This window comes from Macaca nemestrina, chromosome 6, assembly GCF_043159975.1.
Source record: "Macaca nemestrina isolate mMacNem1 chromosome 6, mMacNem.hap1, whole genome shotgun sequence".
Classification (NCBI taxonomy): Eukaryota; Metazoa; Chordata; class Mammalia; order Primates; family Cercopithecidae; genus Macaca; species Macaca nemestrina.
This window is the reverse complement of record NC_092130.1, coordinates 1875417-1903248: the sequence shown is the minus strand read 5'-3', so window position 1 is coordinate 1903248 and position 27832 is coordinate 1875417. Positions and strand designations below refer to the sequence as shown.

General features: G+C 50.7%; 2 protein-coding genes across 4 annotated transcripts in view; one reads left to right on the top strand and one right to left on the bottom strand.

The window, feature by feature from the left end:
- The window catches only part of LOC105483997 (sequestosome 1), a 39949-nt gene extending 32651 nt beyond the window's left edge, over positions 1 to 7298 (top strand). For all 3 annotated transcript variants that reach the window (XM_011745117.3, XM_011745116.3, XM_011745113.2), the window contains exons 6-8: positions 4761 to 4975; positions 5318 to 5513; positions 6434 to 7298. In XM_011745117.3, coding sequence (XP_011743419.1) covers positions 4761 to 4975; positions 5318 to 5513; positions 6434 to 6591 — 569 coding nt within the window. In that variant the 3' untranslated portion in view covers positions 6592 to 7298. The remainder of the gene's footprint in view (positions 1 to 4760; positions 4976 to 5317; positions 5514 to 6433) is intronic.
- A 24-nt stretch (positions 7299 to 7322) lies between these two features.
- Positions 7323 to 26518, bottom strand: MRNI (MRN complex interacting protein). The gene is made up of 7 exons (XM_011745110.3): positions 26371 to 26518; positions 20948 to 21007; positions 16720 to 16808; positions 13164 to 13239; positions 10991 to 11148; positions 9973 to 10060; positions 7323 to 7935 (listed from the first exon to the last, which is right to left on the bottom strand). The coding sequence occupies exons 1-7, from the start codon at positions 26434 to 26436 to the stop codon at positions 7432 to 7434; spliced, it is 1041 nt and encodes a 346-aa protein (XP_011743412.2). The 5' UTR covers positions 26437 to 26518; the 3' UTR covers positions 7323 to 7431.
- Between the last annotated feature and the right edge of the window lie 1314 nt (positions 26519 to 27832).

The following is a 27832-nucleotide window of genomic DNA, read 5'->3' as shown; positions in this document are numbered from 1 at the left end:
AAGGAGAAAAACAATTTATAGATGGAGGTACTTGTAGTTAAGCCTGCTTTTACCTCTGCTTCCCGCTTACACTCTACTGAAATAACAGGAAAGGGCTTACACAAAAAAGAAAACACCATAGACAAAGAAAGACCAAGATGTGATTAGATTTTGGAAGATGGAAATGGAGGGAGGATGGCAACCTGCTGAGGGAAGCTTCAGAAATCTGTGTGCCAGAACAGGGCATCCTGGTGAGAAGCAAGACCATCTGTTCAGGTACCAGGAAAGGCAAGAGGTGGGAGTGATGGGGGCAGGAACAAGGGGGGGGGGTTGAAAACCTCTAGTAAGTGTCAGACACTTCAGGGCCCACTTGACCAGATGACAGCTCTTGCCAACAACTGAAGGAGACCTCATGTTTTTTTTTTTTTTTTTTTTTTTTGAGACGGAGTCTCGCTCTGTCGCCCAGGCTGGAGTGCAGTGGCCGGATCTCAGCTCACTGCAAGCTCCGCCTCCCGGGTTCACGCCATTCTCCTGTCTCAGCCTCCCGAGTAGCTGGGACTACAGGCGCCGCCACCTCGCCCGGCTATTTTTTTGTATTTTTTTTAGTAGAGACGGGGTTTCACCGTGTTAGCCGGGATCGTCTCTCAATCTCCTGACCTCGTGATCCGCCCATCTCGGCCTCCCAAAGTGCTGGGATTACAGGCTTGAGCCACCGCGCCCGGCCATTTTGTATTTTTTAGTAGAGACGGGGTTTCACCGTGTTAGCCAGGATGGTCTCGATCTCCTGACCTCGTGATCTGCCCGTCTCGGCCTCCCAAAGTGCTGGGATTACAGGCTTGAGCCACCACGCCCGGCCGAGACCTCATGTTTAATTCCAAGAGCACCTGACCCAGGGAAGCTTCAGCATGGGATAGCAGAGACACAGGGCAGGGTGCGGCACCAGCCTGAAACTGGACATCCTGAATGAGCAGTGGGCCCAGCAGTCAGTTCCCTGGCCAGGCAGGAGATGGGGAGTCCCTGCTGAGGGAGGCTGAATGCCCCCAGAGAAGCGTCCTACAGCTCCTGCCTGCCAGGCCCCCAGTCACCCTGCAGAGGAGAAGTTGGTGACGGCGCTGGCCTCACAGAAGGCTTCCTGTCAACCTTTTCTTAGTGTTTCAGTGGGATCAGACAGCCTTGGGTCACCAGCCATCTGAGGAAAGGCCCCACACATGGGAGAAAAGGGCTTAAAGGGAAAAGAATGTTAATGCCCTCAGTGAGATACAAAAGAGTATTGTCTGTGTGAAAAAGGAACAGGATACTATAAAAAGGATAACAAAGGGAATAGAATAAGAAAGTTCTTGAAATTAAAAAATGTAAATAGAAAAAAAACTTCAAAAGAAGGCTTAGATTCTAATATCTCAAGGAGATATTCCAAAAGCAGAACAGAGATAGAAGGAGAGAAAAGAAAAGAAAACTAGTGTAGGAACAAGTCTAGAAGCCCCATATAGGATGAGGAGGAATTCCAGAAAGAATAGAAAACTGAAAGGAGGAAATGAACATGGAATGCAAGGTAGTTTCTTGGCGCCAGGCACGGTGGCTCATGCCTGTAATCCCAACACTTTGGGAGACCAAGGCGGGCAGATAACTTGAGCTCACGAGTTTGAGACCAGCCTTGGCAACATAGGGAGACACCGTTCCCCTCTCCCTGTGTCTACAAACACTACAAACATTAGCTGGGCCTGGAGTTGTGTACTTATGGCCCCAGCTACTCGGGAGGCTGAGGTTGGGGATGGCTTGAGCCTGGGAGGCAGAGGGTGCAACAAGCCTAGATTGTACCACTGCACTCCATCCTGGGCAACAGAACAGACCTTGTCTCAAAACAAAAAAACAACAGAAAACAACAAAAAAAATGCAAGATAGTTTCTTGGCAATGAGGACCTTATCTTCTAGATTGAAAGCGGCCCTGACAATGACTGAGAAAGACCCCACAGCAAAGCTTATCGCTGTCCAGCATCAGAACCCTGAGGATAAAGAGGGGCTTCTAAAATTTTAGGTTATTGTAAATACTTGGGAATACAAAGAGCAAACAATCATGAAAAGCTAGGAGACAATGGAACAACTGATGACTCAAAAAAATCAGTTAAAGCTGGGCGTGGTGGCTCAATCCTGTAATCCCAGCACTTTGGGAGGCCGAGACGGGCGGATCACGAGGTCAGGAGATCGAGACCATCCTGGCTAACACGGTGAAACCCCGTCTCTACTAAAAAATACAAAAAAACTAGCCAGGCCTAGTGGCGGGCATCTGTAGTCCCAGCTACTCTGGAGGCTGAGGCAGGAGAATGGCGGGAACCCGGGAGGCGGAGCTTGCAGTGAGCTGAGATCCGGCCACTGCACTCCAGCCTGGGCGACAGAGTGAGACTCCGTGTCAAAAAAAAAAAAAAAAAAATCAGTTAAAAAGGCTTTTCAGCCTAGAATTCTCTTGTTTGTGAAACGGTCTGTCAACTGGGTTGGAGTGCAATGGTACAGCTGTCTTGATCTCGTGGGCTCAAGTGATCCTTCTGCTTCAGCCTCCCAAGTAGCTGGAACTACAGGCATGTGCCACTGTACCTAGATTTTTTTTTTTCTTTTTTCTTTTTTTTTTTTACCCCCCCAAGTCGGAGTCTTGCTGTCGCCCAGGCTGGAGTGCAGTGACGTGATTTCAGCTCACTGCAATTTCCACCTCCTGGGTTCAAGCAGTTTTCTGCCTCAGCCTCCCGAGTAGCTGGGATGACAGGCATCCGCCGCCACGCCTGGCTAATTTTTATATTTTCAGTAAAGACGGGGTTTCACCATCTTGGCCAGGCTGGTCTTGAACTCCTGACCTCATGATCCACCTGCCTTGGCCTCCCAAAGTGCTGGGATTACAGGCGTGAGCCACCACGCCCAGCCCTGTGCCCAGCTGTTTTAAAAACATTTTGTAGAGATGGGGTCTTGCCATGCTGCCCAGGCCGACTTTGAACTCCTGGGCTCAAGAGATATCCCACGTTGTTCTCCCAAAGTGTTAGGATTACGTGCGTGAGCCACTGTGCCTGGTCCAGCCTAGAGTTCTATAACCATCTAAAACAATCAAGTATCAGGGCAGAACAAAGTTACTTTCTGGTATACAGTCTTAATTATTTTAACCTTGGTTTGAACCACATGAAGAGATAAACCCGAAATGAAGCACAGAGCTATTAGGAAACAGGGGACCTAATAGGACAGAGGGTGAAAGTAAAGGTGGTCACAGCAGTGCAGCAGAGCCTCTGCCCAGAGAGCCGCCAGTCCTGGCTGGAACAGGAGGCTGCACAGCCGGGGACACTCTCTATGGAAAACACCAGAACCAGTGGGGCCTCGGATCCACTTCACCCTCTGAGCAATAGTCTGTAGTTTATAGAAAACTATGGAGATGCTGTGGGGAGAACATGGGGAAAGTCAGCAAATGAAAAGAGAAGGCAGGTTGGGTGCGGTGGCTCATGTCGGTAATCCCAGCATGTTGGGGGGCGGATCACCTGAGGTCAGGAGTTCAAGACCAGCCTGGCCAACATGGTGAAACCCCGTCTCTACACTAAAAATATAAAAATTAGCTGGGCATGGTAGCACGTGCCTGTAGTCCCAGCTACTCTGGAGGCTGAGGCAGGAGAATCACTTGTACCCGGTGGGCGGAGGTTGCAGTGAGCCGAGAGATTGCGCCACTGCACTCCAGCCTGGGCGTCAGAGCGAGACTCCGTCTAAAAAAAAGAAGCCGTCATCAGTGGTAGGAAAACAAAAAGCTATGCAAGGAAACAGTCTGCCCCTTGACCCAGCAAAGAACATTTAGATAGAGGTACTAGCTGAAACACTGAATGTTCTTTTAACAAAAAATTGAGTCTTGGAAAGGGTAGTGGAAGGAGAGGCAGATACTGGTCTAGAGTAGGAAATGCACAGATGTGAACTCGATCATCAGGTGAGAGCAGCATGAGCTGAAAGGGTGCAGGGAGGCTTTGGGGAGTGGGATGGGAGCAGTGTGTGCACCACAGCCTTTGACAACTGGTGACTCTAAGCTGTGGGCATGGAGACTTTTGACACTATTTAATTTCAAAAATAGTGCAGGTGATTCTTTCCTCTGTCCTTGGTGAGTTACGTGAGCCTGGAGGTGTGCAGGCTCCCTGCGCTGCCATGTCGGGCCCCATGCCTCGCCTGCATGGCCTGTCCACTCCGAGCGGAGCCCAGCGTTTAGGTGCGTGTTATGTGTCATCACACAAAGCCTCTGTGTGCAAGTGTCATGAGGTACACAGCCTTCCATCACTGTGGCTGGAGGTGCCTGCCACATGCAGTATTGGCTCCCCCGTACTTAGGGCTTGGCCCTACCTGCTGTGTAGCCCATACCCTGCATGGTTAGAAAAAACAAGGTCTCTCTTGACTTTCTGGCTTAGAAGCTGACCTTAGATGCTAGCTGAGGTTAATGTTTTACTGAATTGGAGAAAGAGAAAGCTCCAGTATCGCGGGCACACCGAGAATGTTTCCAGAAGCCACAGAGATTTGTAGCTGGGATATTGGGAGAAGCCTCGGACTCACACGTTTGCATCGTCTAGTCCCATACTAACTGTGTGATTCCGGGGTCAAGCTGGGTAGGAGAACCTAGCCCCTGCATCCACACACTGAGTGCCGCCATCCAGACCCTCACCTGCTTGTGTGGACTGAACGTGAGATCTTCGTGAGTCTGTAGTCCCCACAGGCCACACTCCTGCTCGCAGCTGCCTCCTTGGGGGAGCGTCACAGCTTTCTCTCTCCTCCTTGGCCTCTAGGCATTGAAGTGGATATTGACGTGGAGCACGGCGGGAAAAGAAGCCGCCTGACCCCTGCCTCTCCAGAGAGTTCCAGCACAGAGGAGAAGAACAGCTCACAGCCAAGCAGCTGCTGCTCTGACCCCAGCAAGCCGGGTGGGAATGTTGAGGGCGCCACGCAGTCTCTGGCAGAGCAGATGAGAAAGATCGCCTTGGAGTCCGAGGGGCGGCCTGAGGCAAGCCTGTGCCCCTCCCACCACCTGGGACCTCGGGCAGCCTAGCGATTTGTAGCTGCACCTCCGCCTCATCCTCAGCACCTATGCAGCCACTTATGAAACCTGAGGGAGCTGCTGCTGCTGCTGCAGTGATGTCTGTGCCATTAAAGTCACTCTGGGAACCTGCTAGAACTTTGTAGTTACTTGGTCTTTGTGAGTGGCTCACTGATCCCCGTAGCCCCCTGCAGCCTTAAACACATGTGTGCGTGCACGCTCCCCGACTGTTTGCCAGGAGTCAGTGCCATGGTCAGGCTTGGCCTGTTGCGCATGTCTCTTGTGTGCTCATGGTGAGTTCTGTTCTAGGAACAGATGGAGTCTGATAACTGCTCAGGAGGAGACGATGACTGGACCCATTTGTCTTCAAAAGAAGTGGACCCGTCCACAGGTGAACTCCAGTCCCTACAGATGCCAGAATCCGAAGGGCCAAGCTCTCTGGACCCCTCCCAGGAGGGACCCACAGGGCTGAAGGAAGCTGCCTTGTACCCGCATCTCCCACCAGGCAAGTGAACCAAGAGTTCTGTGTTCAGTCCTACCTTTCCCTTCAGAGCATCCTGCCCCCCGATTCCAGCGACACAAACAGGATGGGACGTTCTCCACTGCAGGGCTTGTCTGTAGGTGTGGGAGGTTAGGAGTTGGTTTTGTCCTCTTACGTCTACCCTGAGCAGCAGTGAGTAAGCTCTGCTAATGCAGGAGTTCTAAAAATGTTTTTCTTTAAGCAAACTCCAGAGCCAGGAATATTAATTGTAGGAGTTTCTAAAACTTAACATGCAGACCAGGAATTAAGGTAGGTGTGACAAAGAGAGGGGGCAGCACTGGGTGTGTCCCTACTACTCACACTGGGCTCAGACCTCTTCAGTGTCTCCTCAGGGAGTGCTGGTCTGAGTGGGGGTCATAGCCAAGATCCCTGGAAGAGCCAGGCAGAAGCCACCGTTGAAGTGGATGGTGTGGAAGGCAGCGGTGGGGGGTGGGGACAGCTGACAGAGACTCCTCATTGTCACTGCAGCCGTGTGTAAACCAAGGTCTGTGCACAACCTGCTGTGCGCCGCCAGTGTCTCTTCTCTGCCTTAGGGCAGGGGATGGCGAGCTATGGCCTATGGGCCAAGAGTAGTTCTTGTATTTTTCAATCAAAAGATGTGACAGTTAGAGGAAATGCGTATTTCAGTGTCCAGCGATAGTTTTGTTTACATACCACATACCACCTGGCTGCCTTGTGTCACAGTGGCAGAGTTGAACAGTGTGAAAAAGACTGGTTGGCCCTTTACAGGGAAAGCAGGTCCACTGTGGCCTGTGAGGGCCAGAGCTCTGGGCACTCGGACACTGGCAGGCCCTGGTCCCGCTGGCCAAGGCAGGAGGGTGTGTGTTTCGGGTCACTCACAGGGCTCAGCATCACTCCTCATGGCTTCCTTACTGTTTTGGCAGAGGCTGACCCGCGGCTGATTGAGTCCCTCTCCCAGATGCTGTCCATGGGCTTCTCTGACGAAGGCGGCTGGCTCACCAGGCTCCTGCAGACCAAGAATTACGACATCGGGGCGGCTCTGGACACCATCCAGTATTCAAAGCACTCCCCGCCATTGTGACCGCTTTTACCCACCTCTTCTGTGTCCCCCTCTTCTGTCTTGTAGCTGTTAAGCTAGTGTAGAATTGCAGGTCTCTGTACGGGCCAGTTTCTCTGCCGCCTTCCAGGATCAGGGGATCAGGGGTTAGGGTGGAAGAAGCCATTTAGGGCAGCAAAACAAGTGACATGAGGGGAGGGTCCCCGTGTGTGTGATGTCTGAGAAGCAAGACCGGTCTCCTGGGTGCTCTGGTTCCCTGCAGCAGGGCTGGGCCTGCGAGACCTGAGGCTCACCGCAGCGCTCCTGGCCCCTCCCTGCAGGGGCCACATTAGCAGCCCAGACATAGCTTGCCTAATGGCCTTCCACTTTCTCTCTTTAAATGACTCAGAGGTCCCTGACATTTAGTTGATTTTCTGCTAGAGACCTGGTACGCTCTGATTTTAGATAAAGGAAGCCTAGGTGTTGTTGGCGGGTAAGCAGGGGAGGCGGCTGTCCTGGCACAGGCAGTGGGGAGGCCGGGGCAGCCAGTGTGGTGGGCTTCCTGCTGGGACTGAGAAGGCTCATGCAGGGCATCCGTAATGTTGGTTTCGCTGAGAGCTGCCTCCTGGTCTCTCCACCACTGTAGTTCTCTCATTGCCAAACCATCAGCTGCTTTTAAAATAAGATCTCTTTGTAGCCATCCTGTTACGTTTGTAAACGATCTAATTAAATGGCATCAGCACTTTAACCAATGACATTTGCATAGAGAGAAATGATCTGTTTGACAGTAAGTTTATTGGTGGTTCTTACACAGTATCTTTAAAAGTGCCTTAGGGAACCCTGTCCCTCCTAACAAGTGTATCTCGATTAATAATAACCTGCCAGTCACAGATCATCATCAAAGTCTTCACCAGTTGTAAAGAGGTCACACAGTCGTGGGAGTTGGGGATTCTGTGGCTCCTGGACCAGGGGCCCACCCTCTGCCCAGGGAGTCCTTGCGTCCCACGAGGTCTTCCCGCAGGGCCTCTCAGGCCCGGATGTGGTGGGGTGTGTGGCCCGAGGAAGCTGGACAGCGTCAGTGGGCCTGCTGAGGCCTTCCCTTGAGGCCTGTGCTCTGGGGGTCCCGGGGGTCCCCTGCTTAGCCTGTGCTGGAGCAGCTGGCCCAGGATCCCTCTGAAGAGGCGTTGGCTGCTCTCTGTCCACATGTGAACTGTTTCTAGGTGACAGGACAAATCGCGCCCATTTAGAGGAGGTGGCGGTGACCTGCTGGGCAGGACTCCATAGCTCCTTCCCAGGACCCCTCGGCTCCCTGGCGCCGCAGTCGGCAGCGTTCTCCCGGAGGCAGGGGCTGCTGCCTTGCTTCACCTTCCATGTCAAGCCAGCCTGTCCCTGAAAGAGAAGATGGCCATGCCCTCCATTTGTAAAAACAATGCCACGGCCCAGCAGGACCACGAGCCCTGCCTGGGCCCTGCCTGGGCCTCTGGTTCTGACACTTTCTGCTGGAAGCCTTCAGGCTGGGACAGGCTTTGAGTTTGAGAGTTAGCAAGACAAAGCAAATAAATGCCTTCCACCTCACCCCAAACCATCTGCTAAATTGCATGACCAGGCTTTCCAAAAACAAGACACGTCATCTGGTGATCCATCTCCTGGGGACCTTAGAATCGGGTCCCCAGTGCCTACAAAGGAGGTTTGAGCAGGGAGGGCCTAGAGACGTCTGGAAAGAGGTGGGCTGGCTCCATCCTGCCATCTCCCACCTGGGAGCAGCTCTCCAGAGCCTGCCGGGTTCTGCAGCTGCACAGGTGGCAGCACCCAGCTCCCAGTGGGATAGAAAAGCTGGGGTCTGGCTTCTCTCACCCCAGGAACCAAAGATGCTCTGAAAGTTGGGTGTAGGCCGGGTGCAGTGGCTCACGCCTGTAATCCCAGCACTTTAGGAGGCTGAGGCGGGCAGATCACCTGAGGCCAGGGGTTCGAGACCAACCTGGTCAACAAAATGAAACCCTATCACTACTAAAAATACAAAAATTAACCAGGCATGGTGGCACATGCCTGTAATCTCAGCTACTCAGGAGGCTGAGGCAGGAGAATCACTTGAACCTGGGAGGCAGAGGTTGCAGTGAGCCGAGATCGTGCCATTCCACTCCAGCCTGGGCAACTGAGTGAGACTCTGTCCCCCCCCAAAAAAAAAAGAAAAAAAAAAAAGAAACTTGGGTTGTAGACTGGGAGCAGTGGCTCATGCCTGAATCCCAGCACTTTGGAAAGCCGAGGCAGACTGGAATGCTCAAGCAGATATGCTTGAGTCCAGGAGTTTGAGACCAGCTTGGGAAACATGATGAAACCCCACCTCTACAAAAAATTAGCCAAGCGTGGTGGTGAGTGCCTGTGATCCCAGCTACTCGGGAAGATCACTTCAGCCCAGGAGGTGGAGGCTGCTATGAGCTGAGATGGCACCACTGCACTCCAGCCTGGGTGACAGAGTGACACCCTGTCTCAAAAACAGAAGGCTGGGGGTGGTGGTTCATGCCTGTAATCCCAGTACTTTGGGAGGCCGAGGCGGGTGGATCACTTGAGGTCAGGAGTTCAAGACCACCCTGGCCAACATGGTGAAACCCCCCATCTCCACTAAAAATACAAAAATTGGCTGGTAGATTACAGGTACATGCAACCACGCCCAACTCATTATTTTTAGTAGAGACGGGGTTTCACCATGTTGGCCAGGCTGGTCTCAAACTCCTGACCTCAGGTGATCCACCCGCCTCACCCTCCCAAAGTGCTGAGATTACAGGTGTGAGCCACCGCGCCTGACCTCTACAAAATATTTTTTTAAAATTAGCCAGTGTGGTGGTGCACATCTGTAGTCCCAGCTACTTGAGGGGCTGAGGCAGGAGGATCACTTGAGCCTGGGTGGTTGAGGCTTCAGTAGGCTGACTGTGCCACTGCACTCCAGCCTGGGTAGACAGAGTGAGACCCTGTCTCAGAAAACAAAAATGAACAAGGCAACACCCTAAGTGAAGAGCGTCTCACATACAAGAGTCCACACCTGGGCAAATGCGAGTGTGGAGGGAAGCATCTCCCAGGATTCAGGGCAGGCCCACAGACTGCTCCTGCCTGGACAAAGGTCCCCGTGCTCCCTGCAGAATGAGACAACGGCCCTGACCCAGAAAATCCAACCTTAGTTGCTCCCAGGTGTCACGATGCTCTTTGGTCCTGAGCTACCCTCACGGGAGACGAGAGGCATGGGAGAGAAAAGGGGGTAGAGACCCAAGGAAGGAGTTGGCTTCACACAGAAAAGACAAGAAACCCAGGTGGTGAGATGGGCTTTCTGCGGTTAGGAATCTTATACTTTGTCACCTGTGACAAAAGACAAAATTATCCCACACATACTCAGTGGTCACTGGGACCACAGAGAAACTATTCTCTGTCACTGACCTTCTGGGGTTCCCAGGCGACCTCAGAGCCACCCGAGTCCTGGATGGCAAGGCTGCACGGAGGCTGGACGGTGCTCTGGCTCCACTTCCTGTCAGGACAGTACTGTCAGTGGTCCCGTGCTACTCTCCAGTGGCACCCCAAGCCTGACTCCACGATCACATGGCCCACAAGCTCGGGTGGCCGCCTGCTCATCCCGACAGCTTCCCAGGCAGCTGCTCAGGCTGCCCAGCCACCGCGCAGGCCCCACTCCCCGCTTCACAGCTTCTAGTTGCTAGAAAGTTGTGTTTTTCTTTTACGCAGGGTCTCACTGGCACCCAGGCTGGAGTGCAATGGCTCACTGCAGCCTTGACCTCCTGGGCTCCGGTGATCCTCCTGCCTCAGCCTCCCAAGTAGCTGAGACCACAGGCATGCACCACCATGCCCCATGAATTTGTTTAAAAACTTTGTTGTACAGATAGGGTCTCCCTATGTTGCCCGGACTGGTGTCAAATGATCCTCCTGCCTCAGCCTCCCAAAGTGCTGGGATTAGAGGTGTGAGCCATTGTGCCCAGAGGAATGTTCTGGTTTGAAAGCAGAATCTACCTCCTGAAAGCACCTGCCCTCTAAGAGCCACCCTAGATCCTTAGCCTAAAGCAGTCTCTCCAAAAAACTCACTGAAATGCCTGAAGCAGAAGAAACCTTCCTTCAAGTCTGAGGTCTCTGCTTCTCTGTGTTAAAAGCTCTCAGGCCTGTCAGCTACTCTGGCCACTTCCCCAAGGTCAGTATAGTCTGAGATGTTCAGAATTAAGTGGGCATCATAAAGGGTATGCATACTGGTGTCCTGCCCAGCCTTTGCCTCTGCACCAGCAGTGCCCAATGCCCAGGTGGGCCGAGGGGCCAGCAGTGGCAGCAGCTGCCCATTGCCACTTGCCACCTAGGCTTCCCCGCTTGGCTGATGCTCACAGTGGCTCACTGGTGCCCCACTGCTGGAGGCAGCATAGGCTCTGGGCCAGGGCTGGACCGGAGTCGCACTTGGCACCTTGTTCTAGGCAGGTCTTGGCTGAGGCGGGGGCCTGGCTCCTCCGTTTTGGATGAAGGCTGTTTGCTGAAACACACTCCTCTTCCTTCCAGCTCCAGTTCTTGGGAGTCCCTTTCGAGATACTTCAGCCAGCGACTCTCCAAGGGCTGCGATTTTTCCTATCAGATTGGGAAAAAAGTTGATTCTCAGTACTGGAAAGCAGGCAGTTTTATCGAAAACCCCCAGCCCAACTCTTGTGCCTGAGGGTCTCGGGTCACGTCCAGCTCCACGCTAGGGAAGGCAGTGGCTGGAAGGTGATGGACACCAATACCCTGTGATGCTGGCAGGACAGTGCTCACTGGTACAGGCCTTGGGAAGGCGGCAGGACACGGCCCACCAAGAATCTCATGAATATCTATGCTCCCTGGCCCAGTGATTCCACACAAAGAGAGAAGGCAGAGGTGCCAGTCCCAGTGTTACAAAAAGTAGCAAATTTTATTTATAAGAACAGAAGTGGCCAGGTGCAGTGGCTCACGCCTGTAATCCCAGCACTTTGGGAGGCCGAGGCGGGTGGATCACGAGGTCAGGAGATCAAGACCATCCTGGCTAACACAGTGAAAACCCATCTCTACTAAAAAAAAAAAATACAAAAAACTAACCGGGCGTGGTGGCGGGCGCCTGGAGTCCCAGCTACTCGGGAGGCTGAAGCAGGAGAATGGCGTGAACCCGGGAGGTGGAGCTTGCAGTAAGCCGAGATTGTGTCATTATACTCCAGCCTGGGACTCCGTCTCAAAAGAAAAAAAAAAAAGAACAGAAGTGTGGAAACATGGCCAGGCGCCGTGGCTCACACCTGTAATCCTAGCACTTCAGGAGGCTGAGGCGGGCGGGTCACCTGAGCTCAGGAGTTAAAGACTAGCCTGGGCAACATGGTAAAACCCCATCTCAAAATACAAACATTAGCTGGGTGTGGTGGTGTGGGTCTGTAATCCCAGCTGCTTGGGAGGCTGAGGAAGGAGAGTTGCTTGAACCCAGGAGGCAGAGGTTGCAGTAAGCCGAGATCACACCACTGCACTTTAGCTGGGGGATAGGCCGAGACTCTGTCGAAAGAAGGAAAGGAGAGGAAAGAAGGGAGGAAGGGAGGGAGGGAGGAAGGGAGGCAAGCAGAAGTGTGGAAACAACCTACATAACATATAATAAAGGAACCAATACTAGTACATCTACTACATTCTGTAAATACTGTTTTTTTGAGATGTTGGGACTCCAGTGAGCAGTGATCATGCCTCTGCACTCCAGCCTGGGCGACAGAGGGAGACCCTGTCTCAAAAATAAGAAATGAAAATCATTGAAAACTATACCGCAACACAGAAGAATGATACAACTGAAAACTAGGATGCAAAAAAGTATTTCTGATGAGAATGATATAAAATTAAGTCTGTAAATGGACCAAATTGGAAGCACAGACACGGGTACCAGAAGAGCATCTTCCTCTGCTTATAACAAAGTATGAATCTGGCCAGGTGCATTGGTTCATGCCTGTACTCCCAGTACTTTGGGAGCCGAGGCGGGAAGATGGCTTGAGCCCAGGAGTTCGAGACCAGCCTAGGCAACACAGGGAGACCCTGCCTCTACAAAACAGACACAAAATTAGCTGGGTGTGGCAGGGCACACTTGTAGTCCCAGTTACTAAGGAGCCTGAGGTGGGAGGATTACTTAAGTCCAGGAAGTCAAGGCTGCAAGGAGCCATGATCGCTCCCTGCATTCCAGCCTGGGCGACACAGTGAGACCTTGTTTCAAACAAAACAAAACAACAAAACAGCTTGCAGTCTGGAACAAGGAAAGAAGGAAACCCAGGTGTTTTATCCCGTTATTCTCTCCCTCTCAGAGGTATGCCCAGAGTGCTGTGGGAGCAAAGTGGAAGCAGTAAGGTGATATTTGAGCTACATTCAGAAGGAGTTCTCCAAGCAGACATGAGAGAGTCCTTTGCAGGGTACTGTAATGATTGGTACACGTGGCTATCTCCATCCTTAGAAAAGGTACAGGTTTATTTATTTTTGTGTTCCCTGCAGCGTTAAGTCAACTGCCTGTAGGGTGGCATCAACACACACTTGCTCTACGAATGACTACTGGATACATCTGTGCATTCATCCCTTCCCTGACACAGAGCCAGCCTGGGGCAGGTGGGCCTGAGGCTTACCTGCTGCTTCACATTCCCAGCCTGCTGGTGGCCCATGTTTTCTTCTTCACCAGCACTGACAGTTTCTTCTAGAGACCTTCAGGGAAGACCATACATATGCCCTTTGAAAAATGACCAGGGGCTGGGCACAGCGGCTCACTCCTGTAATCCCAGCACTTTGGGAGGCTGAGGCAGGTGGATCACCTGAGGTTAGGAGTTCGAGACAAGTCTGGCCAACATGGTGGTGCGTATCTATAATCCCAGCTACTTGGGAGGCTGAGGCAGGATAATCGTTTGAACCTGGGAGGCGGAGGTTGCAGTGAGCCAAGATTGCTAGAACATGGAATCACATGACAATGGAGATAAGTTGCAGCTTCAACCTCCCTGGGCTCAGGTGATCCTTCCACCTCAGCCTCCTGAGTATCTGGTACCACAGGCACCCACTACCATGCCTGGCTAAATTTTTTTTTTTTTCCTTTTTTTTTGTAGAGAGGGTTTTGCCATCTTGCCCAGGCTAGTCTCAAACTCCTGGGCTCAAGTGATCTACCCACCTCAGCCTCCCCAAGTGCTGGGATTACAAGTGTGAAGTATGCATCCAGCTGTTATTTGATTTTAAAAATCATTTTTCCAATTGCCCACTGCATATATATAGAAATACAATTTAATTTTGTATGTTGACCTTGTATCCTTGTGATCTTGCTAAATTATTAGTTCTAGTAGCTTTTTTGTAGATTCATTAGGATTTCCTACATACACAATCATGCTATTTGCAAATAAAATAATGGTTTTATCCAGTTTGGTATTTACTGCGTTTCCTTAATCTAAAAATGTTATGTCTTTGATTCTGGAAAATGCTGCTCTCATCTCTTCAGTTATTGCTTTTGCTCCATTCTCTTAATTATCTTTTGCTAGAACTCTCCTCTGTAACCTCCATGTCCCTCAACTTTCCCTTATATTTTCTACTTTTCCACTTTTCTGTGTTGCACTGTGAATAATTTTTTAGGTTTATCTTCCATTTCACTAATTCTCTGTTAGCTGCATTTAATCTGCTTAATGTGTCCACTGAATTTTTAATTTCTTTTTTTTTTTTTGAGATGGAGTCTTACTTTGTCACCCAGGCTGGTGTGCAATGGCGCAATCTTGGCTCACCACAACCTCTGCCTCCTGGGTTCAAGTGATTTCCAGCTAATTTTTGTATTTTTAGTAGAGATGGGGTTTCACTATGTTGGCCAGGCTGGTCATGAACTCCTGACCTCAAGTGATCTGCCTGCCTTGGCCTCCCAAAGTACCAGGATTACAGGCATGAGCCACTATGCCCGGCCTAAACTGGATTTTTAATTTTAGTGATTATACTTTTAAGTTCTGCAAACTCTTTTTTTTAAGACAGAGTCTTACTCTGTTGCAGGCCTCACTTAAGCCTGGGAGGTGGAGGCTGGCTCATTGTAACCTCCACCTCCCAGGCTCAAGCGATTCTTATGCCTCAGCCTCCAGAGCAGCTGAGATTACAGGCACGTGCCACCACACCCAATTAACTTTTGTATTTTTAGTAGAGGTGGAGTTTCACCATGTTGGCCAGGCTGGGTCTTGAACTCCTGACCTCAAATAATCCGCCTGCTTTGGCCTCTCAAAGTGCTGGGATTACAGGTGTGAGCCACTGCACCTGGCCTCTTTTCGGTTCTTTTTCAAATACACCTATTTTTTTGGATGAGGGCGATCTGGCTGTAATATCTGTCACCCCATCAGTCACCAAGGTTGGTTAGCTCATCTGGCTGGTGTCCCCGTCTTCCCTCACCGCTCCACGTGCGTCCCTCCTGAAGCTGTGCGCTTGGCTGAAGAGGACCACCACCTCCAATAGAGGAGGAGCGGTCTTCGGTCCAGGGTATATGAGTAGCTGCACCCCCCTGCTAGAACCTCCAAACAAGCTCTCAAATACACCCATTTTTTGAAGTCCCTCATCTTATCACCCACTTCTTTTATTTTATTAAGTATATTAAACATGCAATATCATGTATTCTGAAGTCTTTATGGGTCTGACTCTTCGGACTGTTGTTCTGCTATCTTTTGCTCCTGGTGACATATTTCCTTGAATGTTAAATGATTTTATTTTATTTATTTATTTTATTTTATTTATTTTTTTTGAGGCGGAGTCTCGCTCTGTCGCCCAGGCTGGAGTGCAGTGGCGCGATCTCGGCTCACTGCAAGCTCCGCCTCCCGGGTTCCCGCCATTCTCCTGCCTCAGCCTCCCGAGTAGCTGGGACTACAGGCGCCTGCCACCTTGCCCGGCTAATTTCTTTTTGTGTTTTCAGTAGAGACGGGGTTTCGCCGTGTTAGCCAGGATGGTCTCGATCTCCTGACCTCATGATCCGCCCGCCTCGGCCTCCCAAAGTGCTGGGATGACAGGCGTGAGCCACCGCGCCCGGCCTTGTTAAATGACTTTAAACTCCTGAGTACGTGCTACTTGGAGCTTTGTCTGTGGGAATTCTCGAGGGCAATTGAAGATATATTGCCGCACAGAGGAGCTGCACTCACCTCTGCTCGCTGGGACAATTAGAAGATAAATTTTCCGCTTGAGGCTTTTCACACAGGGGATGTGAAGGATGAAAAACCATGCAACAACTTCCTTTTATTTCCAAAATCTTAGAGCTATTTCCCCCTCTTCAGCCATTGCCAAGGTCAATGCAGGCAGGCTGCCTGCTGCAGAGGGGATCTAGTTCATTCGTACACGGAGGGTGCAGTCCTCCAGGGGCTTGGTTTTGTTAGGAGGTGTCCCACTGGTCTTCCCACACTGACCGGGCTGTAGGTTTTGTCTTCTGAGGGTCTCCTGCACCCCCCCCAGCCATCTAACTGGAGGCTCCAGAGCACCCGGCTCCAACCACCCCAGCAGCTCAGGTGCTTCCTCTCTGGATTCTGGCTTCTGCTTTTTTTTTTAAAAAAGCCAGTTAAATTTAGCAGTGCAAGTTGTATATCAACTTTAGTGACACTAACGTTAATAAGTTCTGATAACCCACTACCGCCGGACCAGCTTCTCCTTCATTTTTGACCTCTTGAGAGTTACTTACTTACCTTTTTTCTTTTTCTTTTTTTTTTTTTTTTGAGATAGTCTCATTCTGTCATCCAGGCTGGAGTGCAGTGGCGCGATCTCGGCTCACTGCAACCTCCGCCACCTGGGGACAAGTGATTCTCCTACCTCAGCCTCCTGAGTAGCTGGGATTACAGGCGCATGCCACCATGCCCGGCTACTTTTTCTGTATTTTTAGTAGAGTCGGGGTTTCACCATGCTGGCCAGGCTGGTCTCGCACTCCTGACCTCGTGATCGGCCCGCCTTGGCCTCCCAAAGTGCTGGGACTACAAGCATGAGCCACCGCTCCCGGCCAAGAGTTACTTTCTTTCTAGTCAGCGCATCCGTGCATGTAAAACAGCTGGCGTTTTAAGTTATTTTCAGTGAGAGAACTGCTCGGCGTGTTCCGCTGCCATATTGAGACATGGGAGTCTAAGGGACTTCTCCACTGTGTACTTCTATTACCCAGTCAAGACGAAAACAGGGCAAGACAACCACACTCTTCTCACACAACTGTACCTGAGTGGCAGCTCTGAACCCTGTCCCTGTAGTAGGTTTAATTTTTGGACATGGCGTCTACAGTCAGCACCAGAGCCTTCACCATAAGCCTGAGAAACCAAAAGATATATTACATTTAAAAAGTGTTGGCAGAATGTTGAGAAACAGATCCATTTGAGATGCACCTCGGGGAGGACAAAGCTGTATTCTGCAAGGCCCAAAGACCCCTAAAGCAGCATGGAGGAATCCTAATGACTGACTGCTGTCTCTAGAATCATTTACAAACCAACCGTCTCTGGAACTAGTACTTTAGATCTATGTGGCTATCCCGCAAGCACCCTGAACTCTACCTATTGAAGCCAAACGCAACCCAAAGCCCTACACAAAATGGTTAGTGAACATGAATAAAAAGGTCATAAGAGAAGTAACACATATTGCCACATTGTATAACATACTGCCAAAAAATATATGAAATGCTACTTACCTTCACTGATAATCAAAGGAATACAAAATAAATTTTTTCCACTTAGCAGTCACAAATTCATCCAACAAGTATTTACTGAGTACCAACTAATGTGCCAGGCCTCATCTAGGGGCAGACGACACAGGAACAGACAAGACTCCCTGTCATCATGGAACTCACATTCAAGTGAGAAGAGACAGGAAAGAAACAGTGAGGCATGTAACGTATCAGACGCTAATACGTGCTCCTGAGAAAGACAAGGCCAGGAAAGAGGCCTTACGTAAGAGCATACTGTTTTACATAAGGTGTTCGAGGTGGTCAAGGAATGGATCTCTAAGAAGGTAAGGTTTGAACACAAACAGGAAGATACGAAGGAGCAAGCCACATGGCTGTCTAGGGGAAGAACATTCCAGCAGAAGCAATGATATGAAAATGAGTGTGAAGACCCTGAGCCTGGAATTTTGGAGGAACAGTGAAGAGGCCAGCATGGCTGGAGCTGAGTGGTCTAAGGAGAAGATGGTAAGAAATGAAACTTGAGAGTATGGGTCCTACTACAGGCAGAATCAGCTTTACAGGTATGAGATCTGCTCTGCTGTCGCCGTCTTGAAATTCTTAACAATCTGGTCTTTGAACTTGTGTTTTGTAAGTGAAGTCTGCTGGGACAATGGCGCACATCTGCGATCAGACGCACACACTGTATGTGTCCACTCTTCCTCAACACCCCGCTGGCAGGAGCATTCTTGATGTCCCGTGAGCAAAGAACTCTGGTGGACACCCAGTGCCTGGCAGCAGTGTGTCAATTGAGAACTGAGAACCAACCATTGTTTTTAGCAGCATGGAGACCACTGCTGACTCCGACACAAGCAATTGTAATGGACAGGTGGGGAGTGCAGCCCTGTTTGGAGCACATTCAAGTGAGAACGGAGGAGAGCAGCTGGAAGGGGAAATGGCAAAGTTGAAAAAGACCAGGCTGGCATAACCAGAAGTGGTGTGCTCTTCCATGGGGCAGGGACTGCTGGCTGGATACTGAAGCGCATTCTTCCCAATGTGGGCACAAAACTAGACTTCATTTCCCAGTGTGCATGTAGTCGGGGTGGCCACGAAACCAGCCTCTTCCCATGGCAGTGTCACTTGTTTCCCAGCCTGGCCCTCAAAGCCTCCAGCAGCTCCTCCACGCACTTGCCTTTCTCAGTGGCTAGAAGCAGCTACAGATGAGCCTCAGGGAATAAAAGAAGCCCAAGATGGCAGGAACTTGGATCCCCGAGCAACCACATCAAGGGCAGCGCCCTGCTGACCTTATCGTCTTCCCAGGACTGTTACGAGAGCAAGAGAAACGTCTATTGCATTAAGCCACCACAATTTTGGTGTGTTTGTTACTGTGGCCTAGTCAGCCATACACCATATACCACACACAGCACAGAAGCACCGAGGGGATAAGAAGCCTTCCTCAAGGAGAATGCAGAAATACATCTCAAACAAGCCATGCTCACCATGTGGGGTGTCTGCCTACCTGGTAAGCCAGCCCCTCTCTACTGAGACCCAATCCCAGTTGACTGGACCAGAGGTGGACATCCGAATCAGCCTGGGCCAACCAGATTGCTTCTCCTAGGAATTTATAACTGGGACTCAGCTCTTCCAGTTGGCTTGGAATGAGATTCTGTGGACTTGGAGCAGAGAATGTGACTGAACAGTCTGGGGAGAAACAGAAAGGGAAGGAGAGGAGAAAATAGAACAAAGATACAGGGAGAAGCTGGGTGATGGGGAGGAAAAGCTGAGGCCTGGCTTGTTGGGTGATGGGGAGGAAAAGCTGAGGCCTGGCTTGTTGGGTGATGGGGAGGAAAAGCTGAGGCCTGGCTTGTTGGGTGATGGGGAGGAAAAGCTGAGGCCTGGCTTGTTGGGTGATGGGGAGGAAAAGCTGAGGCCTGGCTTGTTGGGTGATGGGAGGAAAAGCTGATGCCTGGCTTGTTGGCAGCTTTTCAGTTCTTGGGGCTAGTTTTTCAAGGCATCAGGGATGAAGTTCTGCCCCTTGGATTCCCTAAGAGATCTCATTACCTTGCCAGCACTTTTTCTTGTTTTTAACTTTGCTGAACCCATTCTGAAGTGTTTTTTTTTTTCCCTTTAAAAAAAAAAAAATCAGCTGGGCACCGGTGGTTCACGCCTGTAATCCCGGCACTTTGGGAGGCCAAGGCAGGTGGATCATGGGGTCAGGAGATAGAGACCATCCTGGCTAACACGGTGAAACCCCGTCTCTACTAAAAATACAAAAAACTTAGCTGGGCGTGGTGGCGGGCACCTGTAGTCCCAGCTACTCGGGAGGCTGAGGCAGGAGAATGGCGTGAACCTGGGAGGTGGAGCTTGCAGTGAGCCAAGTTCGCGCCACTGCCCTCCAGCCTAGGTGACAGAGGGAGACTCTGTCTCAAAAAAAATAAAAAAAATATCAGGTGAAGGCGCTCATCAATGGCAGGTGGATCATTTGAGGTCCGGAGTTTGAGACCAGCCTGGCCAACATGGTGAGACCCCATCTCTACTAAACATTCAAAAAACAAATTAGCTGGGCGAGGTGGCACGCACCTGTAGTCCCAGATACTCAGGAGGCTGAGGCAGGAGAATCGCTTGAACCTGGGAGGCGAAGGTTGCAGTGAGCCAAGATCGTACCATTACACTCTAGCCTGGGTGATAGAGTGAGACTCCATCTCAAAAAAAAAAAAAAAAAACCCCAAAAACAGCAATTTAACTTCTAGGACTATGTCCTAAATAAACAGTAAACAGCCGGTCACGTGGATAAAGAGGTTTTTGTAAAAAGCTTCATTGTAGAGTTGTGCGTAACAGTCAAAAGGGAAATCAACCTAAATGCCCAACAAGGTTGGACCCGTTACTCACTCACTCACTCAACAAACACCGAGCACTGTGCTAGGTGCTGAGGACACACCAGTAAAGAAAAAGCCTCTGTTCTCATGGAACTAAAGTCTTAGATGGACAATCTGCACATAAACACGACCATATAATTTCCATAGGATTCTGAGAAGAGGGAGGGGAACTCCACGGTGGGCACAAAGACCCAAGAGGGAGCAAATTTAGGTTTCAGGTCAGAAAGAAAGCACACGGCTGTAGGAGAAGAGGAAAGATGAGAGATGAAGGGAGAGGCGGCACTGGGGCTGGAGCAGGAAAAGAGCAAGTTCAGTAAGGCAAAGGACGCAGGACAGTTTGGGGTCTTCAGAGTTCAGGAGGGGGAATGTGGATGGACTGAAAAGATGTGCTCAATGCCAGATGCAAACAGCTGGATAAGAGCATTTACAGCCTGCCCCTGCCTGCACTTCCTGAGCCCACTCTCCCACACCCCCACCTCCACCAACAGCCTCTGCCCTTCCCCAGCTGCCCTGATTCCTCCGTCATCTTCTCACAGTCCCTGGTGCTTTCCTTTCCTTGTGCTCAGCTGAGTTTTAAATTATGTAGATGCGTGTGTGCATTAGTTTCTCTTCCCCTTCCACACAAGTGCATCTGTGAGGGCAAGAATGACAATGGGCTTACTTTCCACTGTTTCCCTCATGCTTGGCACACAGAAGGTACTCAAGAAATACTTGCTGAATGAAGAATCAAATGGCAGTACCTTTCCAGACACCATTCCATCCATTTCACTTCCTGAAGGAACAGGAAGCTCGGAAGCAGGAGCTCCGTGTCTGGGAACTTTGTGTGAGAGAGGATGATCCCAGCTGTGGCATTCTGGGACTCCCTGGAAGGGCTCACTGCAGGCCTGCGCCCTACCTGCTTTCTGTTTTGTAGACTCACCCGCAAAAAGGACTGCTTCTCTCCACAGGCTTTGCATGTCCACTTGACACTCTTTTTTACCTGCAATGAAATTTCAGAAATACAACTCAGATAATTATTTAAAACAAAATGGAATTGGGCTGGGCCTGGTGGCTCACACCTGTAATCTCCCTTTGGGAGGCCAAGACGGGCGGATCACTAGGTCAGGCGGTCGAGACCAGCTTGACCAACATGATGAACCCCGTCTCTACTAAAAATACAAAAATTAGCCAGGCGCGGTGGCGTGCACCTGTAATCCCAGCTACTCAGGAGGCTGAGGCAGGAGAATCGCTTGAACCCAGGAGGTGGAGGCTGCAATGAGACGAGACTGTGCCACTGCACTCCAGCCTATGTGACAGAGTGAGACTCCATCTCAAATAAACAAACAAACAAACAGCAAAATGGAATCGGATCTGAAATTTTTTTTCAATCCCAAGTAGCTGGGATTACAGGTGCGTACCACCAGGTCCAGCTAATTTTTGCATTTTAGTAGAGATGGGGTTTCACCATGTCGACCAGGCTGGTCTCAAACTCTTGACCTCAAGTGATCCACCTGCCTTGGCCTCCCACAGTGCTGGGATTACAGGCGTGAGTCACCATGCCTGGCCCGAAATAATTTTTTTTGTTTTTTGAGACGGAGTCTCACTCTGTCGCCCAGGCTGGAGTGTAGTGGCGCGATCTCGGCTCACTACAAGCTCCACCTCCTGGGTTCACGCCATTCTCCTGCCTCAGCCTCCCATGTAGCTGGGACTACAGGTGCCCACCACCATGCCCGGCTAATTTTTTGTATTTTTAGTAGAGACAGGGTTTCACCGTGTTAGCCAGGATGGTCTCCATCTCCTGACCTCGTGATCCACCTGCCTTGGCCTCCCAAAGTGCTGGGATTACAGGCGAGAGCCACCGTGCCTGGCCCTGGCCTGAAATAATTTTAAAAATGGATGGAAAGAGTCCAGAAACAAACCAACACATGTGTAAAAAACAGCATATCATAATCATAAAGGTGGTACTTTAAGAGTGAGAAAAGAACAGACTGTTTAACAAGTCTGGGTTGGTGCTGGGAAAACTGGCTATGTATATGAAACACAATCAAGTTGGGCTGGGTGCAGTGGCTTGAGCCTGTCGTCTCAGTGACCAGGCAGGCCAGGACTACTTGAGCCCAGGAGTTTGAGGCCAGTCTGGGTAGCAGAGCAAGAGCCTGTCTCTCAAAACCAAACCCAAACAAAGAAACTCTGAAAAGCCCAAGTGGAAACTCTAAAAAAAAATTCTGTATTTATTTATTTATTTATTTATTTTTTTTTTTTGAGGCGGAGTCTCGCTCTGTCGCCCAGGCTGGAGTGCAGTGGCGCGATCTCGGCTCACTGCAAGCTCCGCCTCCCGGGTTCCCGCCATTCTCCTGCCTCAGCCTCCCGAGTAGCTGGGACTACAGGCGCCGCCACCACGCCCGGCTAATTTTTTTGTATTTTTAGTGGAGACGGGGTTTCACCGTGTTAGCCAGGATGGTCTCGATCTCCTGACCTCGTGATCTGCCCGTCTCGGCCTCCCAAAGTGCTGGGATTACAGGCTTGAGGCACCGCGCCCGGCCAAAATTCTGTATTTATTTTCAATTCTTGTTAAACCTGGGTCTAAAAAAAATTCCATAACATTTTCAGTTCTTGTTAAACCTGACTAGATGTGTTCTCTCTTAACATGATAAAATGCCTTAAACCCAGCTCTGATGCTGCAGGGTCTCTACCAGCACTCCCCCTGGAAGGGTTACCGACTACTATTTACCATTTTTTTCTGGATGTACTAGCCAATGGAATTAGAAGAAAGTTGTAAGAGGTATAAAAATTGGAAAGGAGGGCAAAACCCTATCATTATTTCTCGATATAATTATAAAACCCGATATAATTTTTTTTTTGGAGACAGAGTCTCACTCTGTTGCCCAGGCTGGATTACAGTGGTGAGATCTTGGCTCACTGCAACCTCCGCCTTCCAGGTTCAAGCGATTCTCCTGCCTCAGTCTCCCAAGTAGCTGGGATTACAGGTATGTGCCACTACACCCGGCTAATTTTGTAGTTTTAGCAGAGACAGGGTTTCATCATGTTGGTCAGGCTGGTCTCAAACTCCTGACCTCAAGTGACCCACCCACCTCGGCCTCACAAAGCGCTGGGATTAAAGGTGTGAGCCACCATGCCCAGGTGCTACCTAATTTTTTTTATTTTTTTTATTTTTGAGACGGAGTCTCACGCTGTTGCCCAGGCTGGAGTGCAGTGGTGCGATCTCGGCTCACTGCAAGCTCCACCTCCCGGGTTCCCGCCATTCTCCTGCCTCAGCCTCCTGAGTAGCTGGGACTACAGGCGCCCGCCACCGCGCCCGGCTAATTTTTTGTATTTTTAGTAGAGACGGGGTTTCACTGTGGTCTCGATCTCCTGACCTTGTGATCCGCCCGCCTCGGCCTCCCAAAGTGCTGGGATTACAGGCTTGAGCCACCGCGCCCGGCCTACCTGATATAATTTTTTATCCGAAAACCAACAAAATGAAATGAAAAGCCACTAAAACCAGACAATCTAATATGGTGGTTAGGTACAAAATTAAGGTACCTTCAAAAGTTAATATAGGTTTTATATGAGCAGACATCTAGTTAGAACACATAATGGATAAAGAGTCCATTTATAACAGCAACAAATAAAATGTTACCAAGGGATACCAAGGTTACTTGAAGAAACGTAATAGATCATGCTTAACATCACAAAGATGTCTATGTTGATTCGTTAACATTAATACGATTAATATGATCCTAATACAAAATCATGAGGTTTTTGGGGGAAGTATCCAAAAGGATTCTAAGGAGGACAATGAGCACCTACCAAAAATGGAAGTAGGGAATGACTTAGCAATTTTACTTCTCAGCTTCTACCTTAAAACACCAATAAAACCATGAATTTTCTATGAGTACGTAAGCAAGCTTTTTTTTTTTTTTTTTTTTTTTTTTTTGAGACAGAGTGTTGCTCTGTCACCCAGGCTGGAGTGTTGTTGCATCATCTCGGCTCTCTGTAATCTCTGCCTCCTGGATGCAAGTGATTCTCCTGTCTCAGCCTCCCAAGTAGCTGGGATTACGGGTGCGCACCACCATGCCCTATATTTTTTGCCTTTTTAATAGAGACGAGGTTTCACCATGTTGCCCAGGTTGGTCTCTTAACTCCTGACCTCGTGATCTGCCCACCTTGGCCTCCCAAAGTGCTGGGATTACAGGTGTGACCCACCGCGCCTGGCCAAGAAAAACATTTTTAAAAGTTTAGGACTCACAGTACCTGGTGAAGGGATGAACTCTGCGAACTGCTGAGATAGTATGGTTCTGACACTTACTAGATGGAGAAACCACTTGATTTCTGTAGATTCTGGAATTCTCGTGTAAGATGGGAATGATGCCTAAGTCAAAGGTTGTTGAAGTTAAACGTGTTAAAGTAGCACCCAGCTAACTTGCAATTAAAATGGTCAACATCCTCTTCGGTTTCAAGTAATTTTTGTTTTTGAGACAGGGTCTGGCTCTGTTGCCCAGGCTGGAGTCTAGGGGTGTGAACGCGGCTCACTGCAACCTCTGCCTCCTGGTCTGAAGCGATTCTCCCGCCTCAGCGCCCCTGAGTAGCTAGGACTAGAGATGCACACCACCACATCTGGCTATTTTATTTTAAATTTTAGTAGAGACAAGGTCTCGCTACGTTGCCCAGGCTGGTCTGGAACTTCTGAGCTCAAGTGATCTGCCCTAGTGGGCTTCCCAAAGTGCTGGGATTAGGGGCATGAGCCACGGGGGCCTGGCAACTCACATTTCATAGGGTTGAAAATGACCATAAGGGTCAGGGGCGCTGGCTCACACCTGTAATACCGGCACTTTGGGAGCCAAGGCAGGCAGAACACTTGCCCCAGCCTGGGCAACACGGCCGAAAACCCCATTTCTACAAAAAATATAAAAATTAGCTGGGGATGGTGGCCGCACCTATAGTACCAGCTACGTAGGAGGCTGAGGTGGATCAGCTGAGCCTGGGAGGTGCAGATTGCAGCGAGCTGTGATTGTTACCACTGCACTCCAATCTGGGCGATAAAGCGAGACCTTGTCTCAAAATAAATAAGTAAATAAAAAAATAACACTGGTGAATATGGAAGAGTGAAACAGGGAAACAAACAAGTAAATAGAGGCCGGGCGTGGTGGCTCACGTCTGCAATGCCAGCACTCTGGGAGGCTGAGGCGGGTGGATCACGAGGTCAAGAGATGGAGACCTTCCTGGCCAACATGGTGAAACCCCGTCTCTACTAAAAACACAAAAATTAACTGGGCTTGGTGGCGGCCGCCTGTAGTCCAAGCTATTCAGGAGGCTCAGGCAGAAGAATCGTTTGAACCTGGGAGGCGGAGGTTGCAGTGAACCGAGATCGCGCCACTGCACTCCAGCCTGGTGACAGAGTGAGACATGAGACTCCGTCTCAAAAACAAAAAAAGGAAATAAAAATAAATGGAACATTTGTTTTTAAAAAAAGCATGAAACATTAGACGTGTAATAATTTAAAAAAACAAATGATCTCCATTTGCAACTCTTAGGACCCAGCTCCTGAAAGAAAACAAGTAAAAACTTTGAGCCCTTAAAATGGCCCTTACAAACGCTTAGCATTAAATGCAAGGTTACAGACACATCCTCAGCATCTTGCTGACTTTTTAACATACGTCTTAAAGAAGTCTGACGCTATTCTTTCTCAGGGCAGAGCAGATTAGCAATAATGAGGAGGGAGGGACTATCAGAAGCGGATACGCTGACTGCAGTGTTAAGTGATATCAAGCAGGGAGACAGGTGCGATCCGGCAAAGGTTAAGTGGCATCCTCTATCTCGCACGCTGAAAGTCAGGGAGGCAAATATGTTCTAGAAACACAGATTAACTGTCTTTAAGACTCGGGGGCCCGTGGTTCACGCGTCGGCGAACAGGCGTATCAAGTCCCTAGCCCCGCGGAAAAGGACGGCGGCAGAGGCGCGGGGCGACGGAGAGGGCGCCCGGGAGTGGAGCAGGGACGCCGCCGCGGCGCGCCCGGGCTCCAAGAACCGTCCTCCCCTCTCACTGAAACGGAGACAGGGCCACCTCGTGGGGCAGGCTCTGCGTAAAGGACGCTATCCTCAACCGGCTTCTCCCACGACCTGCTACAATTCACGAGAGGCCACCTCTGCAGAAACCACTACCTCTGGTTTGTACACGAACCAAACAGAAAGCCCAGAACGACGTTATGCGGGGGCGACCCCAATGAGACCCGCCCTCAGCGGTCCCTGCACTCCTTCGGGCCCAGGTGCATCCCGGAGCCATTCGAGACAGCACCCACGGCCCCGCCATTTCCCGTCCACTGTCCCCGCGCCGGAGGAGGAGGAGGGGGCCGGCACCCGCCAGACCTGGTGCGCCTGGAAGAGGCGGCAGCTGCAGCAGCGCAGGACCCGACAAGGCTGAGGCGGCGCCATCCCTGCCTGTGGAGTAGCCAGCAAGCCAAGCGCGCGCGCTCTGCATTTGTCCCGCCGCGCTCCGCCCCGCCCCGCGTACGCGCTCGCGACGCTCTAGTCCCCTACGCCGCCTCGCATGCGCGTATACTCTTCGCTCGCCGCCGCGGCCCGCCCCTGCGCACTGGGGTCCCTCTAGCCTACCGCCCCGCTCGCTGGTCGTCTGGGCCCCTGCGACGTCGAAGGAGTCCTGGGTCCGGGTGGGTGCGGGATACCCGGTCGCAGACTTGCCGTCTGACCAGGGCAGCGCCCGCATCTTCCTAAGGCAGCGGCTTCCGGCCCTGGGGAGACTGGAGTTGATACGGCAGGGCCTCGGCGGACGAGTTCTTCGGGCTGTTGCACCACGCGGAGCGGAGCGAGGGGCAGCCCTGCCCGGCCTGCGCTGCCGTGCTTTGGGGCAGCAGCGCACAGTTAGCCTTTGAACCGGAGCCCGGGGAGGAGTCCGGGGAGACGGAGGGGCTCAGCCGACCCAAGCTTCCCGGAGAGCGCGAAGCCGGCCCCCTGCCGCCCCGGGAGCGTCCCAGGCCCGTCCCCCGGAGGGCGGAGGCGCCCCCGCAGCCCGACGCTCTCGCGGCAACCCTGCGTGGCTTAGGGTTGTAGCCTTGTTGGAAAATAAAATACAAAAAAAAAAAATTAAAATTACCTCCAACCCTACAACCCTGTGTCTAGGGTTATAATTTTAATTTATGTTTTTTTTCCAACTTTTGCACAGTGAAAAATTAAAAAGCGAGCTTTTTTTGGAGACAAGAGTCTTACTGTGTCGCCCGGGCTGGAGTGCAGTGGCGTGATTCTCCTGCCTCAGCCTCCCGAGTAGCTGGGATCACGGGTGCCCGCCACCAAGCCCAGCTAAATTTTGTAGTTTTAGTAGAGACGGTGTTTCTCCATGTTGGCCAGGCTGGTCTCGAACTCCTGACCTGTGGTGATCTGCCCGCCTCGGCTTCCCAAAGTACTGGGATTACAGACTCACGTGAGCCACTGCACTCGGCCGACACTCGCTTTTAACAGCAGAAACCATCCCGGTGAAGAAAACACCCAAGCCTGACAAGGGTGCGGGGAGAGCTACCCCTCTTACAGGAAGCTGGGAGAACGGGCAAATGCAAAACCGTGGAAAGCAACCTGACAATACAGCTACCTCAAGGAAGGAATCCCTTCAGATTCACCCAGGTGATTTACTATTCGTTCCCTAGTGTTCCCTGAAGTATACCAGGAAGAAATGGAGATCAGTGTTCTAAAGGACGGCACGGACCCTTACGCAGTTCTATCAGCAAGAACTTGAGTTTGAAGTGACACCCTGCTGTGGAGAGGCAAGGTTACAAAATTACAGTACGTCGTTTGAATTCTGTGACACCGGCATTATTTT

Excerpts from the sequence above, each read along its gene's own strand:
- MRNI (XM_011745110.3), bottom strand. The coding sequence starts at position 26,436 with ATGGCGCCGCCTCAGCCTTGTCGGGTCCTGCGCTGCTGCAGCTGCCGC. Across the intron at positions 21,008-26,370 it reads GCCTCTTCCAGGCGCACCAG|GTAAAAAAGAGTGTCAAGTG; the intron begins GTCTGGCGGGTG and ends ATTTCATTGCAG. Across the intron at positions 7,936-9,972 it reads TCGCCTGGGAACCCCAGAAG|GGACAGGCTGGCTTGACATG; the intron begins GTCAGTGACAGA and ends CTTCTCTTTCAG.